This window comes from Cornus florida, unplaced genomic scaffold (genome assembly GCF_030987335.1).
Source record: "Cornus florida cultivar Cherokee Brave unplaced genomic scaffold, ASM3098733v1 CherokeeBrave_3.0.0_Hap2_Chr03, whole genome shotgun sequence".
Classification (NCBI taxonomy): Eukaryota; Viridiplantae; Streptophyta; class Magnoliopsida; order Cornales; family Cornaceae; genus Cornus; species Cornus florida.
The window spans coordinates 30602662-30619142 of record NW_026775573.1 but is presented as its reverse complement, the minus strand read 5'-3'; the positions used below and the strand labels follow the sequence as shown (position 1 = coordinate 30619142).

Below are 16481 nucleotides of genomic sequence, written 5' to 3'. Positions count from 1 at the left end.
TAAGCTAGCACAGCCGCCTGTATTCTGAATGAGATGATATTTGGTATTTCAGATCAAGCAATTAATGCTTTCACAATGATGTTTCGAGAGTCCACGATAAGATGTGAAGAGATGGCAGTGGTGTGAGGAGAGAGAGAGAAGAGGAGTGAGAGAGTGGGAGGAGAGAGAGTAAGATAAGGAAAAATGGAGGCCTGATTCCATTGCTAGGGAGAGACTGATTTTAGAGAGAGAGAGTTGGTGGGGGGGGGGGGGGGTTTAAAAGTGGGAGAGGAAGAGGAAGAAAAAGATGGGTATTTTTGTAATTTTATAATAATATATATTAGTTTTAAATTTAATATCAAATCATAAGGTTAATTTTGTCATTTTATAATCTAATAAATGGGTGACGACTTGGTAACTTTAGCATTTCTTTAGTTATTTTGTCATTTCACAACCTAATAAATGAGTGGGTCGCGAGAATGCCATAACTTGATGGCATAACTTTAGCTTAGGAGGCATGTAATTTTAATGGAATTTTTTTGGACGAAAATAATAATAGAGGGGGCTTATGTGATTTTTCCCTATGTAGTATATATATTTATACATTGAAGCTATGAATAATTAACGATAGAGATAATTGAAGCATCTTAAAATAATTTTTATGTATTAATCTGAAACTATAATTCAAAAATTTAGAATTATTTTTTTGTATTTCTTTAGCATAGTTAATACTTGGGGTTATGGATAATTCACTAAAAAAAATTAAGGCACCTATAAACTAAATTAGTTGACAATTGTCTAACTCAGATGTAAAAGAAGGTTATTTTAATGAGCTTCAATGTTGACGTGATATGTTAAAATAAGATTACGAAATTTTATACTAAAAAGGAGAGAGTGACAAGGGTAGAAAAATACGACATCCCTGCTAATCATTTTTTTGTGAACTTGCTTATGATGTTATTAAAAATATAATAAATTCATAGTAAAAAAAAAAAAAAAAAACAGATTAACGGAGTATTAAAAAAAAAAAAAAAAAAACCGGAAGACGAGTGATTAATATAATCAGATCAGTTTCTTCCTTTCACATTTTTTCGCGTTTCACTTTGGAGAGAACACAGACGCCAAAGACTCTTTTCCTCATATTCTCCTTCTTCTCTATACCTACGAGAAAATTCCCAAATGAGTGAGAATTATTCCGCCGATCCACGCATGTCTTCCCTTATTACTTTCTCTTCATTTCTTTGCTGCCAAACACAGTGTAGAGAGAGAGGGTTTTGCAGCTTTTGCTGTATCGTTTATCATTAAGTTCCTAATTACCGAAGAAGAAGAAGACTACTTTCTCACTCCTCATAAGCAGTCTCATCACATCTATATCTATATGTGATACACACACACACAAATATTCGATGCTTGCAAGTTTGTGTTAGGTTTTTATCGATCAACATGGCGACCTCATCGCAGTCAATCCGATTCGGTGGTCCGGCCACTGCTACTGGCGCCGGTAACGTAGATGCGCTGAACCGTGTCCTTGCTGATCTATGCACCAGAGGCCCTCCAAAGGTTAGTTTGACTCCCCCTAAGTATTGGTTCAATTGATCAGAAACTTAAATTTTGAGTTGTTTCCTCTAGTTTCTGGGAAATTTGAGTAAAAAATGAATGAAAATTGAATTACATATCTCCAGCTCAGCCGTGAAGGTTTTCATTCTATTTGTTTTGAAGTTGCTTATGATTTATAGGCAACTGGGCGGAGTGTAAATGTTGAGAACTTATACCTCGAATTGTTTGTTTTGATTTTGGTTATGAAGGCGGTTAAACTGAAGTTTGATTCCCTGCAAGTTTTTCAATTCTGTGCTTACTTGTTGAAATTGTAATTTTACAGTTTAAATTTGTTTTGGCCAAGAATCCTCAAAATTGCAAACGGAGTTTGTTAGCTTGGACATGCAAAACTGTGGTGGTAAACTAGTGTTGCTAACATATTCTGAATTCAATCAAATATATGGTCCAAGGAATATGACTAGATGAGAACCTGACTGAAGGTTTTGATATGTAATAAGTTGATGCCCTTTACTAAGCCTTGACGAGCTTGGGGATTTTTGGAGCCTAAGAACACCTTTTTACATATGATTGAGGGGGCACATTAGTGGTGATATGCTTCATGGGGCACTGGGGCACCTAGGTCTACGGGCATAACTTTATAGATCCTACCTATCCAATCTAATAGAAGTATTCTGTTCATCGTGGATAATGGTCTCCTTTTCTCTCCTCCTTATTATAAGCTCTAGAACCCTCCCTTTGGTTATGAGCATGGACTTCAGGCGGGACTGAATGCCGTTGGAAAAACATTTCTTCCTCTATATGTACACTTCTCCCTTGAAGAGATGGTCGACGGATCAAAAATTCCTCTGATTCTTGAAACATGACATCCATGCAAACAAACTCCTGATTGGATTGCAGATGATAACATTTGTAACTTTTCTAAGTAGTCAAGTATCCAATAAAGACACTTAGTAAAACCTTACCACGCACTGAATCAATATAGGGCAATTTGAGTAAACCTGTGTCCTTCCCTGCTGCATTTAGAGGTGTACCAGATTTGTCCAGCAGTGACAGGTTGCAAATGAACCCAGATGGTCGAGTATTGGGTTTTGATTCAGTTAAATTTGGAATAATTTAAGTGAAGCCTGAGCTCTAACCAGATGTTAAATAGAGTGCCCGAGATTGGTTCATTTATAATACCCGAACTCGTGTTTTGGCAGCAGTTCTATTTAGCATGTTGTATATACCTATGTAAAATTGAATTTATGTTGAAGTCTAGCAATTCTAACCAGAGTTACACAATTCAACTAAATTAGTAGGTGCTGTATCGCTCCTAATGCGCATCAATGTTTTGAGAGCGAAAGCACCACAAATATGCGTGCTGAATTTCTTGAATTTGTGGATTGGACTTGGATTGCAATTTCCAATCCTTGGCTTGGACACTGGTAATTTGCAATTGTCAGTACACTAACTTGGTCACTGCTACTTAAGGGACGCTGGTCCCTCTCTGCACGGGTATGCGTATTTGCTGTGTTGGATTTAAAAATATGTGACAGAACCAAGATTCAAACTGGTAACATTTTCAAGAAAAACATATGCCATTGCCAACAAAGTCACTACGTTTTTGTGGGATTGTGTCTCTAATTTATTTTATTTACTGTCTAACAAACAATGCAGTATAAATATTTTCACATACTTGTATAGACGCTCCAAAAACAATAGTACAATTAATTATAATTGGTACAAATGGATGTACACTGCGTGGATACATGCAAACAAACAAAACATAGAGGCATTCTGAAAATGCTCCCAATCTAAGAAATTTTGGAGTTTTAACTCTTTCACACTCTCATTCTTGCCCTCTTTTTGTGTGACTTAGCTTTTAACATGACCATTGCACATTAATGTTGTAAACAACCATCTACTCCAAAAGCTTAAGCTGTTAGAGTGGGTGTAAGTTAAATATTCAAATCCTTCAACACGCCCCCTCACGTGTGGCCTTCTTTTGGTCCAACATGTGTATCGATTTTAAATCAGGGTGACGGTGAGGTTTGAACACAGGACCTTACCTGCTTTGATGCCATGTTAACAACCATCTACTCCAAAAGTTTAAGTTATTAGAGAGGGTGTAACTTAAATATTTAAATCCTTCAACAAATGTTTACAATTTTTTTTTGATTAGTACTATTACAAATTTATTATTCCCTCTCCCCCAAAGAACATATCCCTGTTTCTATTTTTAGATGTCCTAAAATTACTCTCCTTTAGGAATTTCAACATAAAAATTTGTATATCTCCTAGATCATCCTTAAGTTTTAAAGTTTTTCTAAATGCACAAGGTTGGGGTCACCAAAAAGGGACATTTGTTTTGGGACCATGAGGGGGAGAGTACATACTTAAAAACTTCTTGCTTTTATATTTCTCATAACTTAATAACTTTGTATTCTTGTACCATGTTTTATCCATGTAAGTTTAATATGAATTGCATTAGTTCAAGTTTGTAACATCAACATGAAATGTTTGTATGCCTGAACGAGTGGAGCTAGGTTAAACAACTAACGACTCTTGGAACATGTGTTAAAGCTTAGTTCATATAAATATTAATTAGTGTATGAGTTTGACGTGGTTTCTTATCTATTTGAGCTGGTATTGTTCATGAATAATTTGGTTCATTTACAACCATTATTAGGGATGGGGATGGGCAAGTTACGTGAAAGATCTGGTCAATTACCCCCCTTGAGATATCACAGTGGGATGGATAGCTGGCCATTCAACTAGTGAAGAAAAGGAAATGAACATTCTGTAGTATTAATTACTATAAGATTTTCATTTCCCTTATTTCTTTAAGCCTCCTCATCCTTCAATATTTTTTCATCTTTGTGTGTGGTTTCTGTTTAATATAAAGGTGGTTGCTCAGATCCTAAGATAAAGTGCTTATATTTATTTTTGGTTTGTTCTATTCTTCAGTACTTTTTGTTTCAATTCATTAATTAATTAATTATTTATTGTTATTATTTCTGGCAATTTTTGGGTTTTATTCCTCTGTTACACAGGATGGGGCTGCATTGGCTTTAAGGAAACATGTGGAGGAAGAAGCTCGTGATCTTAGCGGGGAAGCTTTTTCCCGTTTTATGGATCTTTTATATGATCGTATTACTGGTCTACTGGAAAGTAATGATGTTGCTGAAAATTTGGGAGCGTTACGGGCTATTGATGAGTTGATAGATGTGACACTTGGAGAGAGTGCATCAAAGGTTTCAAAGTTCTCTAATTACATGCGAACTGTATTTGAAGTAAAGCGCGATCGTGATATTCTAATTCTTGCCAGTAAAGTTCTTGGCCACCTAGCCAGGAAGGGTGGGGCAATGACTGCAGATGAAGTGGAACGCCAGGTTTGTTGCATCGTTGCTCTCTTAATTGCATGTAAGTCTGGGATATAAGATTACCTGATATCTATTGTTTCCCTAGGTAAAAAATGCACTGGAATGGCTTAATTCTGAGAGGGTTGAGTATCGCCGTTTTGCTGCTGTCTTGATCTTGAAAGTAAGTGCTACAAATTTCTTTGGACAATTACTAACATATAGTTTGTCAAAGATTTGAGATTTTGGTAGCCATTTAGCATTACACACTACTGGGTTATACCAAGTCCATAGTGTTCTAATTTGCACATTCTTGCCTTCTGATCAATTTCTGCCACTGTTTCGTGGCACTTGACTGCGTACAGTGTATTAACAGTTAATTAATGGTTGAAGCCAAGTACAGATTACCTTTTGATCATCTTTGCTTTACTTGTTATATTATTTTGTGCATGCGGCTTTCAACATATTTGCAATGTAATAAAGAATAGGTAATTGCTTCTTCTACAAATTGTTTTTCAATAATGCATTCTACTGTTTGGGTTTTTTTAGGTGGAATACCTATTAAACTTCGAACTCAAAGACTACTTGTTTACCTAATTAAATTGGAAAAATCTTTTCAAAGTGAAAAGCTTAACTGATTAATTAATGTGAATGATAGGAACCAATGTGCATTGTAGATATGACATCATGTGGACCCCACACGAAGATACTTATTAGTCGTTTACTAGAGTCATTGTTTAGTTGGCCTAAACTTTCGCCATGTATTATGGCATTGCTCAATTAGCTTTGGTTCATTTATGAAGTGTACCTAATTCAGATTTCCATTATATATAATTTGTTTATTCGTCTTTGTTTAGGAAATGGCTGAGAATGCTTCTACTGTCTTCAATGTTCATGTACCTGAATTTGTGGATGCTATCTGGGTTGCACTGAGGGATCCAACACTTGCTGTTAGAGAGCAGGCTGTAGAGGCATTGCGTGCTTGCCTTCGTGTTATTGAAAAGCGTGAGACGCGTTGGCGTGTCCAATGGTTAGTCGATATGTTTAAATTTTTGGATTTGGTGATAGTAAAAAATGACATCTAGAGTTTCTTTGAAGTTTTCTGGCCTGAAAAATGCCATGATTTGGTTGGACGTGTTGGAGACACTATATTCGGAGAGGGGTATGAGATATGTGTCTGGCACATTTGGTTGGACATTTACCTGAAAAGAATATCCTATAATTCAATTTTATTAAAATTATTGGTTCAAAATGAGGTAACTTCCTTTTTAGAACTCGAAGTTACAGAATTTTTTGTTACTCTAGAAATTAAAAGAAAAATATTAAACAATATGAATATTTAGCAGTGTTCTTATATCCTTCTATTTGGGATTTGACACAATAGACTCTTAGACACAGCTGCATCCGGCACACATACTCAATTCCAAGTAAGGTAGGTAATAATATAGAAACCAATCTCCACGTTCGGCATTTACTTTCCCTTGTTGTCACTCAAATTGTGATTATATAAATTATGATCAATTTTCGTGTTCGGATACAACTTTTAACACACTACTACATGAAATTGATAATTGTGTATTTTGGCTGGTAATGGTGGGTTTTGGTGTTCCAGTTTATGGACTTGGAGAGAATTTGTTCTGGGAAGGGGATAAATATAACTTCCAATGTATGAAGCATTCAGGAAGCCCTTCCGTTTAATGGTTTTGTTTACTCATTGTTTAGCTCCGAGGTTCATTTTTTTTTTTTTTTGCATGTAGCGAACTTTTTTAGTACTTGTCCATGTATCTAAATAATGTTTTTAGTACTTTTCTAATATATAGAAGACTTTTTTTTTTTTTTTTTTTTTTTTGTCTCTCTCTCTCCTCTCACGTGGTATGAAAATAAGAAACCGTTATATAAACGCTGGTATAAATTTTTTTCTTGACATATGTTGCTGAACTTCCGATGTTGTTGAAGGCGAGGTAGATACCTATCTCTTCCTTTGGAGTTTACCACCCAATCACCTTGTAGATATTCTAATATAATTATCACAATCCAAACAATGAGGAGGAGGCGGCAGATAATTGTCAATTGGTGTTATATGTGCAAGAGGGCTGAGGTTTTGTATGAACTAGAGATGGATGGGTCATGCTGTGTGCCATTTTTGGAAAAAAGAAACAAAAGATTACATATACCGATTATTTGGAAAATCAGAAGGCTTTTATGTAAATCTACAGCCGAATCTTGTACTTTTGGATTCATAGATTCAAGTTATTTGATGTGTTTAGAGGCTGTTTGGAGGTTGAGAGAAATGTGAAAAATTGGGAAATAAGCAGATCAATATAGCTGTGGTGGCTGAAACATTGCCATCGCGGCTGTTTCATCCGAGCCATGCCACTATCTTAGTCACCTTGATATCTGACCTAGTCAGTTGCGGTTGCAGCTGTGAGTCCATTTCTATCAGCTAAGTCACGTAAAATTTTAATTCCTTGCTAATTCCAATAAAAAAACCAAATTTACGTTCTGGTACTCTTCTACTGATGCTTTATTTATTTATTTATTTATCTGTTATGGTTTTGCTTTAGAGAAAGTCTAGTTGACTATTGCAGTTAAAATTTCTTAATGCTTATTGTGATGCATTTTATGCTTTTAGTTGGTACATTAGGGATCATTTATTTTTTTATTGTCCTTTTGACAGGTATTACCGGATGTTTGAGGCTACACAAGATGGATTGGGTAGAAATGCTCCTGTTCACAGCATACATGGTTCTCTACTTGCAGTTGGAGAGCTTTTAAGGTTGGATGAAAGTTGGTTTTGCGATTATTAGGGGACTCTGAAATGGCATATTCTTTGGTTTCCTACCTTGGTTTTTTCTATTTTATATTTCTTGCTTACTAGTGTTTTTGGGAACAAACTTTTAGCAACTCGTATGATGAATAATTTTAGGTCTTTTTTCCAAGTTACATGGCGACAAGCTTTCAACTCCTCACATATATACTCCCTCTATCCCAAATTAAATGTCCACCTTTCCATTTTGGCTGTCCCAAATTAAATGTCCCATTTGAAAAGTCAAAGTACTATTTTTTGTAACATTACCAATTTTACCTTCTTGCATTGAACTTATAAAAGGTAAACCATCACATCCTGTGGATCTACTATGGACATATTTGGTAATTCATTCACTACCAATACAATAAAAAAATATTAAAATCCATCCTCTTAAAAATTTAGATTCCCGAAAAGAGACGTTTAATTGGGAAGGAGGGAGTTTTATTTTAGAATTTTGTAGCAGTCAATAAAAAGCGAGTCAAAGAAGTATTATGATAACGAAGTAAGAGGAACTAGTCCATCAGTTGGGTGATTATTTATTGGTTGCTTTCCTGATATTCTGGGGTAGGTTCTGAACTTATCCTGATTACATTCTAGTTTTACAAGAAAGATCTTTTTTATGAAGTTTAGACCATAACAATGTATCTGTGAATGCTTCATCTTCCGTTGAGCTTTTTTATTGGCCATCTGATGCAAATATTTAGTGGAAGCTTGGATGCCATGGGATTAAATTGTGATCGGGGTTGAGCTATATGATAATAGGTTCTGCTTGTGAAAATTTTGATGGTTTTCTCCAAGCACCAAGTTCATGGAATTTTTTAGGATGCCTTCAGACTTTCATTTGTATCACTTATTTTCTTGGAAAGACTAAAACAAGTCACTGCTAATGGGTTTCTCTAGTAGAGGTTTTATTTTACCACCAGAGTACCCTTCATATTATGAGATGCTCTTATGGATTCCATGTCTTCCATGCATCATACTCTAACCAATTATTTTTTGTTGATAAGTCATCATCCTCAACATGTTGGACGAAGCCATCACAGAAATACCATATGATGATGGAATTACATGTGTGCCTTTCCAGCTTGGTTTTATGCTAAATTATGTCCTTTTAATGTATTGTCAACAATAATAGTATGGACCACGGCACGATGGTAACATAGTTGATTAGAATATTCTATTTTGTTGTGCATCTTTTAAATATTAACACTGCCCTCTATCTGCTGCTCCTTTGCTTCATAATTAGTTCTCATTTGAGTTTCAACTGGCAGGAATACAGGTGAGTTTATGATGTCAAGGTACAGAGAAGTTGCAGAAATTGTTCTCAGATACCTAGAGCACCGGGACCGGCTTGTTCGTCTTAGCATAACTACGCTTCTACCTCGCATTGCTCATTTCTTGCGGGATCGCTTTGTTACAAACTACTTAGAGGTTTTGATCTTTCCTTTCTCTTTTATAGGCAATTGTATCTCATTAGAGAATGTGTCTGATAAAAGATCACTTATCTTCACTGCTGGTTGCCCTATATCGTGCTTACAAAATGATTTCTATTTTACAGATATGCATGAATCATATTCTTGCGGTTCTTAAAATACATGCCGAACGTGCCAGTGGGTTCATTGCTCTTGGAGAGATGGCTGGTGCTTTGGATGGTGAACTTATCAACTATTTGCCGACAATAACATCTCACTTACGTGATGCAGTATGTTATCTAGGCTATCAGCTAGGACTGGTGTTCTTTCCACAGTTTCTGCTTTTCTCCCTGATGCATTTTTGTGGTTTAGATATTTAGTTGACTCGTGGCAATCCATCTAATAAACATGGCGTGTTTTTGATTTGTAGATTGCTCCTCGTAGAGCTAAACCCTCGCTTGAAGCTTTGGCTTGTGTTGGAAGCATTGCGAAAGCCATGGGGCCTCCTATGGAACCTCATGTTCGCAGTCTTTTGGATGCTATGTTCTCTACTGGCCTTTCCTCTACACTAGTAGAATCCCTTGAGCAAATAACCGCTAGGTATAATAGAGCATACACGAACACTTCTATCAAACACGTTTCTGTGAGATTTTGACTTATAATAATTGTTAATATTTCAGTATTCCATCTTTGCTGCCAACTATTCAAGAGCGGTTGCTTGAATGCATTTCATTGGTTCTTTCAAGATCCCATTATGCCCAGGCAAGGCCATCTATTGCCGCGAGTCGAGGAAATATGGCGAGTTCCATCCAGCAAGTCTCAGAACTTAGTGGTTCTGCTTTAGTGCAACTTGCTTTGCAAACTCTTGCACGATTTAATTTCAAGGTTTGTTTAGTTCTACAGTTTAGTTTGTTTCTTAGTTTTCATTCTCATTTCAATGCTAAGCTATTATTTCTTTTAGGGCCACGATCTACTCGAGTTTGCAAGGGAATCAGTTGTAGTATATTTGGAGGATGAGGATGGAGCTACACGAAAAGATGCTGCCCTGTGTTGCTGCAGATTGATTGCAAATTCCTTCTCTGGTGTGGCATGCACACAGTTTACTTCTAGTAGGTCCAATCGAACTAGGGGAAAGCGCCGACGTCTTGTTGAGGAGGTTTTCTTTATTAAAAAATTGATCCAACTTCTGTCACATATTTGTTTGTTTGTTTTTTCTTCTGGCTTTTATCGACTCCTTTTTCATTTGCAGCGTCAAATAAATGTAGCTTTATAGCCTTTATATATCTTTTTTTGACGCAAACTATGCACCTAGTTCTATTTCGCACAAAGTAGTTACTTCTGGCTTGTTGTAAAATCTCTCTAAATCAATTATTCTTAACTACATGAAGATCAACTTTTTTGTGTTTTATGCTATTGTAGCCTTTTTTTTTTTCCCCTAGTTGGTACACCCCACCCCCCCCCCCCCAAAGGAATTGTTTGCACCCAAGAGGAGTCGAACCTTGGACCTAATGCTTCACGAGGCATCATGGCCAAGTTCTTATCCACTTGAGCCAATCCTTGTAGTTTATGCTATTGTAGCTTTTACTTTGAATATCTGTAATCAAACCTCTCCCCCCCCTCTCCACATAAATCACGCTGATCAATGGGAATTACTATGAGATTTGAATTTGGGTTGGTTCAGATTGGAGACGTTAATGGGGCTCATGTCTGGATTTTAACTTAAAAAATGCACTAGGATTGGGTTCCAAAGGGAGTATCACACTGTCTAAAATCTGCATTTAAAATGCTAATTGTAATTTGAGAACTTCCTTGATACTTGTTTGAATTTTAAGTGTTCAGTGATAAGTGAAGTCTCTATTACTTAAGACATCAACTCATTCTAAGTGGACTTTATTCTATTAAGTGATATCTAAATTGCTCATCAACTGCACTTAATTGGATAATCAGTTAATTTATTCAGAATGAAGTACTGAACTGCGTTATCACTCTTTCATTGTCAAGAGGAGAATGCGTTTTCTGCTTTCAACTTTAGGTTCTAAAGGATCCCCATGAGTCAAAACAATATTAAGGAAATGGAACTTCTACAATTGCCTTTTTAGTTAAATTTTGTATTTATATTTTTATTTTACTCGTTGTAAATGTTGGAATCATTACACAAATGCTCCCAATGTGCCTATTATGTAGCTTCTGAAGGTTTGAGCATGTATGGTTCTGACAACTTTGCCATTGTTTTTCTGAAGATTGTTGGAAGACTGTGTGAGAGGATTTTCGAGGGTTTTTTGGGAGTTTCATGCGAAAGGAACCATAAGTGGAGCCATTAGTTTTAGTTTAATTGCTTTAGTTCCAATGGATATAGTTTGATGAGTACTAAAGGTATCATATCCATTAATGGCGGAATCATTTCTAAGGTCCCTTCTTATTTGTTAAAGATGACCTTGATGAAACTATCTCCTTGGCTATTTGGCCTTTGTTAGTTGTAGACAAATTTGGGTTTTGGTCATTGATAATGAAGTGGTAGAAGATTACAAGAACCACAATAACGAAGGTGTGGTGCTCAAGGTATACATTGAGAAGGCATATGGTCATTTGGGGTTTTTTATTTGATTTATTTTTGCATTATTTGATTGATAGGAAAGGTTTTGGAGATATTGATAAACAGTTCTTTATCCTTCACTGAAAAATTCTTAATTAATGGTTAGGATTAATTTTTTTTTGACTTGCGTAGTTGTGCATTTTTTTTTTTTTGGGGGGGGGGGGGGGGGGGGGGGGTGAGTCTTCTTCTGTTGAGGGATGAATAGGGAATGAAATAAAGTGTCTTTTTTTTAGGATAATGTTTTATTTTAGTTTGAACATTTCTAAAAACCATAATTTCAATAGAATCGTAGAAATATTTGATAGAATGGGTGTTCTAGAATTTATAGGCATAAATTTTTTGTTGTCAACATCTTTGTTGATCATGCATAAATTAATGTTATTGTGCTTTGCACCAGTGAGTGGCCATGAAGTATTTTGGTCTTGTACTCGGGGAAATCTTCTTTTTGTGATCTACTTGGTGCCCATGTTTGAGAAGGTTTCAACAAGACTCGCCAAGTGGAAAAAGGATCACTCTTGTTTAGGTGGCAGGATTATGCAACTCTTTCCAAAATCTCCATTGATGATGTGAGAACAATTACCTAATTAGTTAAAAGGAAAATTTTACAGGACGGTTATTGACTGACTATATTATATGGAGCGGAATATCGGGCGTTAATGAGAATGTTAAATTGGATGATTGGAATGACGGGAAAAGATAGGATTAATAATCAACATGTGGGGAAAACTAGGAGTGGCGTCCATTAGCTATAAAACAAGAGAAAGTAGATTTAGGTGGTATGGTTGTGTCTTCAAGAAAATTGTTGGGATCCAAACCATGAGAATGGTAAGAATCATCATTCCCTTTGTAGTTTAGATTGCAACAATGGGATGATTATATAACCTCTTTTTAGTGATCCATTAAATTTAAATTCTAGATGGATAAGTGGCGGGGTTAAGTCTCTTCCCACCACTTTTTCTAGACTTTCTTGTCAAATTCTGGAACAAGCCAATTGCTTGTCTTTGGACTCATAATTTTCTCTAAGTGTTATTTTGTTGCATATTGCTATCAACATGTGAATCATTGTTTAAATCCATAGGTTGTTCTTGAGTTTTAGGTATTGGCTTATTTCAAAATGCTGTTAATACTATTAACTGGGAATGGTTGCTTTCTAGCTTCAATAACATTTGAATATTTTTTAGATTTATGGATTTTCTTCTGGTATATATGTTGACTTTAAGATATAATCAAATCAAAAGTAAGTGATGAAGAAGAAGAAAAAGAGAAGAAAGCTGATGAGAGAAAAAGTGAGAGAGAGATGGGGAAAGAGAGAAAGAATGAAAGAATACTTTCATCCTTCCACCACATTCTATTTATAATAACAAGTTTCAGAAATTACACATAAACCCCAACATTATATAAGTAATAACAAATAAGGCCCTGACAACACTCCCCCTCAAGCTTGTGCAAAGATATCTATCATGTCCAGCTTGACTAACATATTTTGCAAGCAGGTCTTGCTCACACCCTTAGTCAAAACATCAGCAACCTAATCATGTGTGTTGACGTATGGAGTACAAATCAGCCCAAGACGAAGTTTTTTCTTGATGAAGTGTTGATCGACTTCAATATGCTTTGTCCTGTCATGTTGAACTGGATTGTGGGCAATGCTAATAGCAGTCTTCTTGTCACAATACAACTTCATTGCCTAACGAACAGGATAACCCAACTCACCTAACATCGTATGTAGCCATAACAACTCTCAAACTTAATGTGCCATGGATCTGAACTCGGCCTCTGCACTAGATCTAGCTATTACAGATTGTTTCTTGCTTCGCCATGAAATAAGATTATCTCCAACAAATGTGTAATATCCTGAAGTAGATCGTCGATCTGTTACAAACCCTGCCCAATCAGCATCTATACTTCAACACACAAGTGACCATGACTGCCAAACAATATCCCCTTACCAGGTGAACCCTTGAGGTAGCGAAGAACATGATGAGCTGCCTCAAGGTGAGGTGTACGTGTAACATACATAAACTGACTAATCACGCTAATAACGTAGGCAATATCTGGGCGCGTGAGAGATAAGTAAATCAGTCTACCAACCAATCGCTGAAATCTTGCCACATCATTTAATGGGTCTCTATCTACATCATTAAGCCTATGGTTCTACTCAATGGGAATATTAATAGGTCTAGCTCCAAGTATGCCTATTTCAAGCAACAAATCTAACACATACTTTCATTGAGAAATGAACACTCCTTTCTTTGATCTGCACACCTCAATGCCAAGAAAGTTTCTCAATGATCCGAGGTCTTTAACCTCAAACTCGGTCCCCAAGAATGACTTCATTCGACGAATCTCTTCTGGATCATTTTCAGTGATAACAATATCATCAACATATACAATAAGGGCAGTGGCGCAACCCTGGTGCTTCTTGATGAAGAGAGTATGATCTGCCTGACTCTGTGTGTACCTTACTCTTTTCACAGCAGTGCTGAACCTCTCAAACCAAGCACGTGGCGACTATTTTAACCCATACAATGCTTTATTTAGCTTGCACACTAAATTCTGACCATTGGCCAGCTTAAACCCTGGTGGCATAGTCATATACACCTCTTCCTCCAAAGCATTCTTTACATCGAGCTGATGTAAGGGCCAATTCAAATTAGTTGCCAAAGAAAGAAGACACATAGAGTTCATCTTGGCAACTGGAGCAAATGTTTCCAGATAATCAATTCCATAGGTCTGAGTGAAGCCCTTTGCAACTAACCGAGCTTTATATCTCTCAATTGTCCCGTCTGCATGATGCTTTATTGTGTAGACCCATTTGCAGCCTACTTGTTTCTTACCCTTAGGTAATGGAACAATCTCCCAAGTACCATTCTTCTCGGGCCTTCATTTCTTCAAGCATAGCTTTCTTCCATGGAGTTTGACTGAGAGCATCTGAAACACTAGAAGGAATGGATACAGAGGAGATATATGAAGTGAAAGCACGATATGTTGGAGATAAGGCATCATAGGATACAAACTGAGATATGGGATGTTTTGTACAACTACGAACACCCTTATGATAGGCAATAGGGACATCAAGATCAACATGAATGCTATTGGGAAAAGAATCAGGAGTATCAATGTCAACTAAGGAATTACCTGGATCGAGGGAGACTTCTTGGTCCTGGGTTGAGTCAATAACTTGTTTTGTCTTCCTAGTGTAGACAATTGTTGCTTTCCTTGCTGCAAATCATTAGTGTTAGGAGGACTAGACATAGCCGTCCATAGCTCTTTAGTTGTTTTCACAAACAGAAACCCTTTGCTGATATGTGGCAGCATTGACTGCAACAACCACCTCATAACTAGTGCATTATTTGCACTCCATTCTTTGAATTCAGGATCGCTCTTGGGGAGATACGTGACAGTCCCTTTGATACGATCGATCATCCTATGACCAGTGATATGCATACGAGCAGATTGAGCCCACTCCATATAGTTCGTCTCATCTAGCCTAACAGTCGTAGTACAAAGGTCTGGATGGTGATTACTACATTGGAGTCAGACTAGGAGAAGACCTAGCTTCGTTTGAAGTCACCTCTGAGCTAGACATTTTAATAAACAGTTTCTGGGTATATAATCCTCAGAAACAAAAGCAGCAACAAAATATGCAGAGAACCACCTCTCTAACACACATAATTCAACTAGAAAGATTACCGTCTTCTGAGATGCATAAAAAGCGACCACAAAGTCACCAGTCACCACACAAACCCTAGAAAGCAACAAAGTAGACCATACCAGAATCGCGAAGGATGAAGAAATAGCCTATGTTGCGGAACCCCGTGAACACAAAAAAAACACCAATCGAGACTGCAATAGATAAAAAACAGGTCCAAAATATTTTTTTCGACAGTATGTGTGGATGTGATTAACACTACTTCCTTGCAAATAAATCCCATCTTGGAATCTCTTCAAAACCCTTCACACCCACTAGGGTTTTCACAAACTTGCCCTAGGGTTTCAACTACACACCTAGAGCTTTAAAAACCATCCTCTGATATCATGTTGACTTTAAAATATAATCAAATCAAGAGTAGGTGATAAAGAAGAAGAAAAAGAGAAGAAAGCGGATGAGAGAAAGAGAGAGAGAGAGATGGGGAAAGATAGAGAGAATGAATGAATACTTTCATCCTTCCACCACATTCTATTTATGATGACAAGTTTCAGAAATTACATATAAGCCCCAACATTATATAAGTAATAGCAAATAAGCCCCTGATAACAATATGGATTGTCATTCACTTTCGGTCCTCCTTGTTTCTTTCAGTGATTTTGTCTGTATTCTTTCTGGTCTTTATCTATCCTTGTCGGCAAGTGATTTTTTCTTTCTTCTTTTGTTTTTTTTTTTTTTGTGTTTTTTTGTGCTTGCTGACATTGCATGTAAAATGTGCTCTCCATATTTTTACTGCTTTGTTTGATGGTTTGCGAGGCTTAGATCAAGCTGCTTTAAATTTAAACAAGGGTGATGATGTGTTTCTAAATCTATGGAAATTGCAGTGTGTCAGATTTTTCATTGATGTTTATATATGGTAGGTAGATTTTTCACTGATTTTGCTCTTCGTGCAGATTGTGGAAAAGCTTCTTATTGCAGCTGTGGCAGATGCTGATGTTACTGTTCGACATTCAATCTTTTCTTCTCTGCATGGGAATGGAGGCTTTGATAATTTTCTTGCACAGGCTGATAGTTTGAGTGCAATATTTGCTGCTTTGAATGATGAGGTGCGAATTTGTCGTGATATAGAAAATGAGTACATGAA

At 36.6% G+C, this 16481-nt stretch overlaps 1 protein-coding gene across 2 annotated transcripts in view; it reads left to right on the top strand.

The window, feature by feature from the left end:
• Positions 1-1056: 1056 nt before the first annotated feature.
• Positions 1057-16481, top strand: part of LOC132300133 (serine/threonine-protein kinase TOR-like) — an 81063-nt gene continuing 65638 nt past the window's right edge. For both annotated transcript variants that reach the window (XM_059797099.1, XM_059797097.1), the window contains exons 1-11: positions 1057-1539; positions 4569-4907; positions 4984-5058; positions 5732-5904; positions 7552-7650; positions 8955-9114; positions 9242-9385; positions 9526-9695; positions 9776-9980; positions 10057-10251; positions 16291-16443. In XM_059797099.1, coding sequence (XP_059653082.1) covers positions 1423-1539; positions 4569-4907; positions 4984-5058; positions 5732-5904; positions 7552-7650; positions 8955-9114; positions 9242-9385; positions 9526-9695; positions 9776-9980; positions 10057-10251; positions 16291-16443 — 1830 coding nt within the window. In that variant the 5' untranslated portion in view covers positions 1057-1422. The remainder of the gene's footprint in view (positions 1540-4568; positions 4908-4983; positions 5059-5731; positions 5905-7551; positions 7651-8954; positions 9115-9241; positions 9386-9525; positions 9696-9775; positions 9981-10056; positions 10252-16290; positions 16444-16481) is intronic.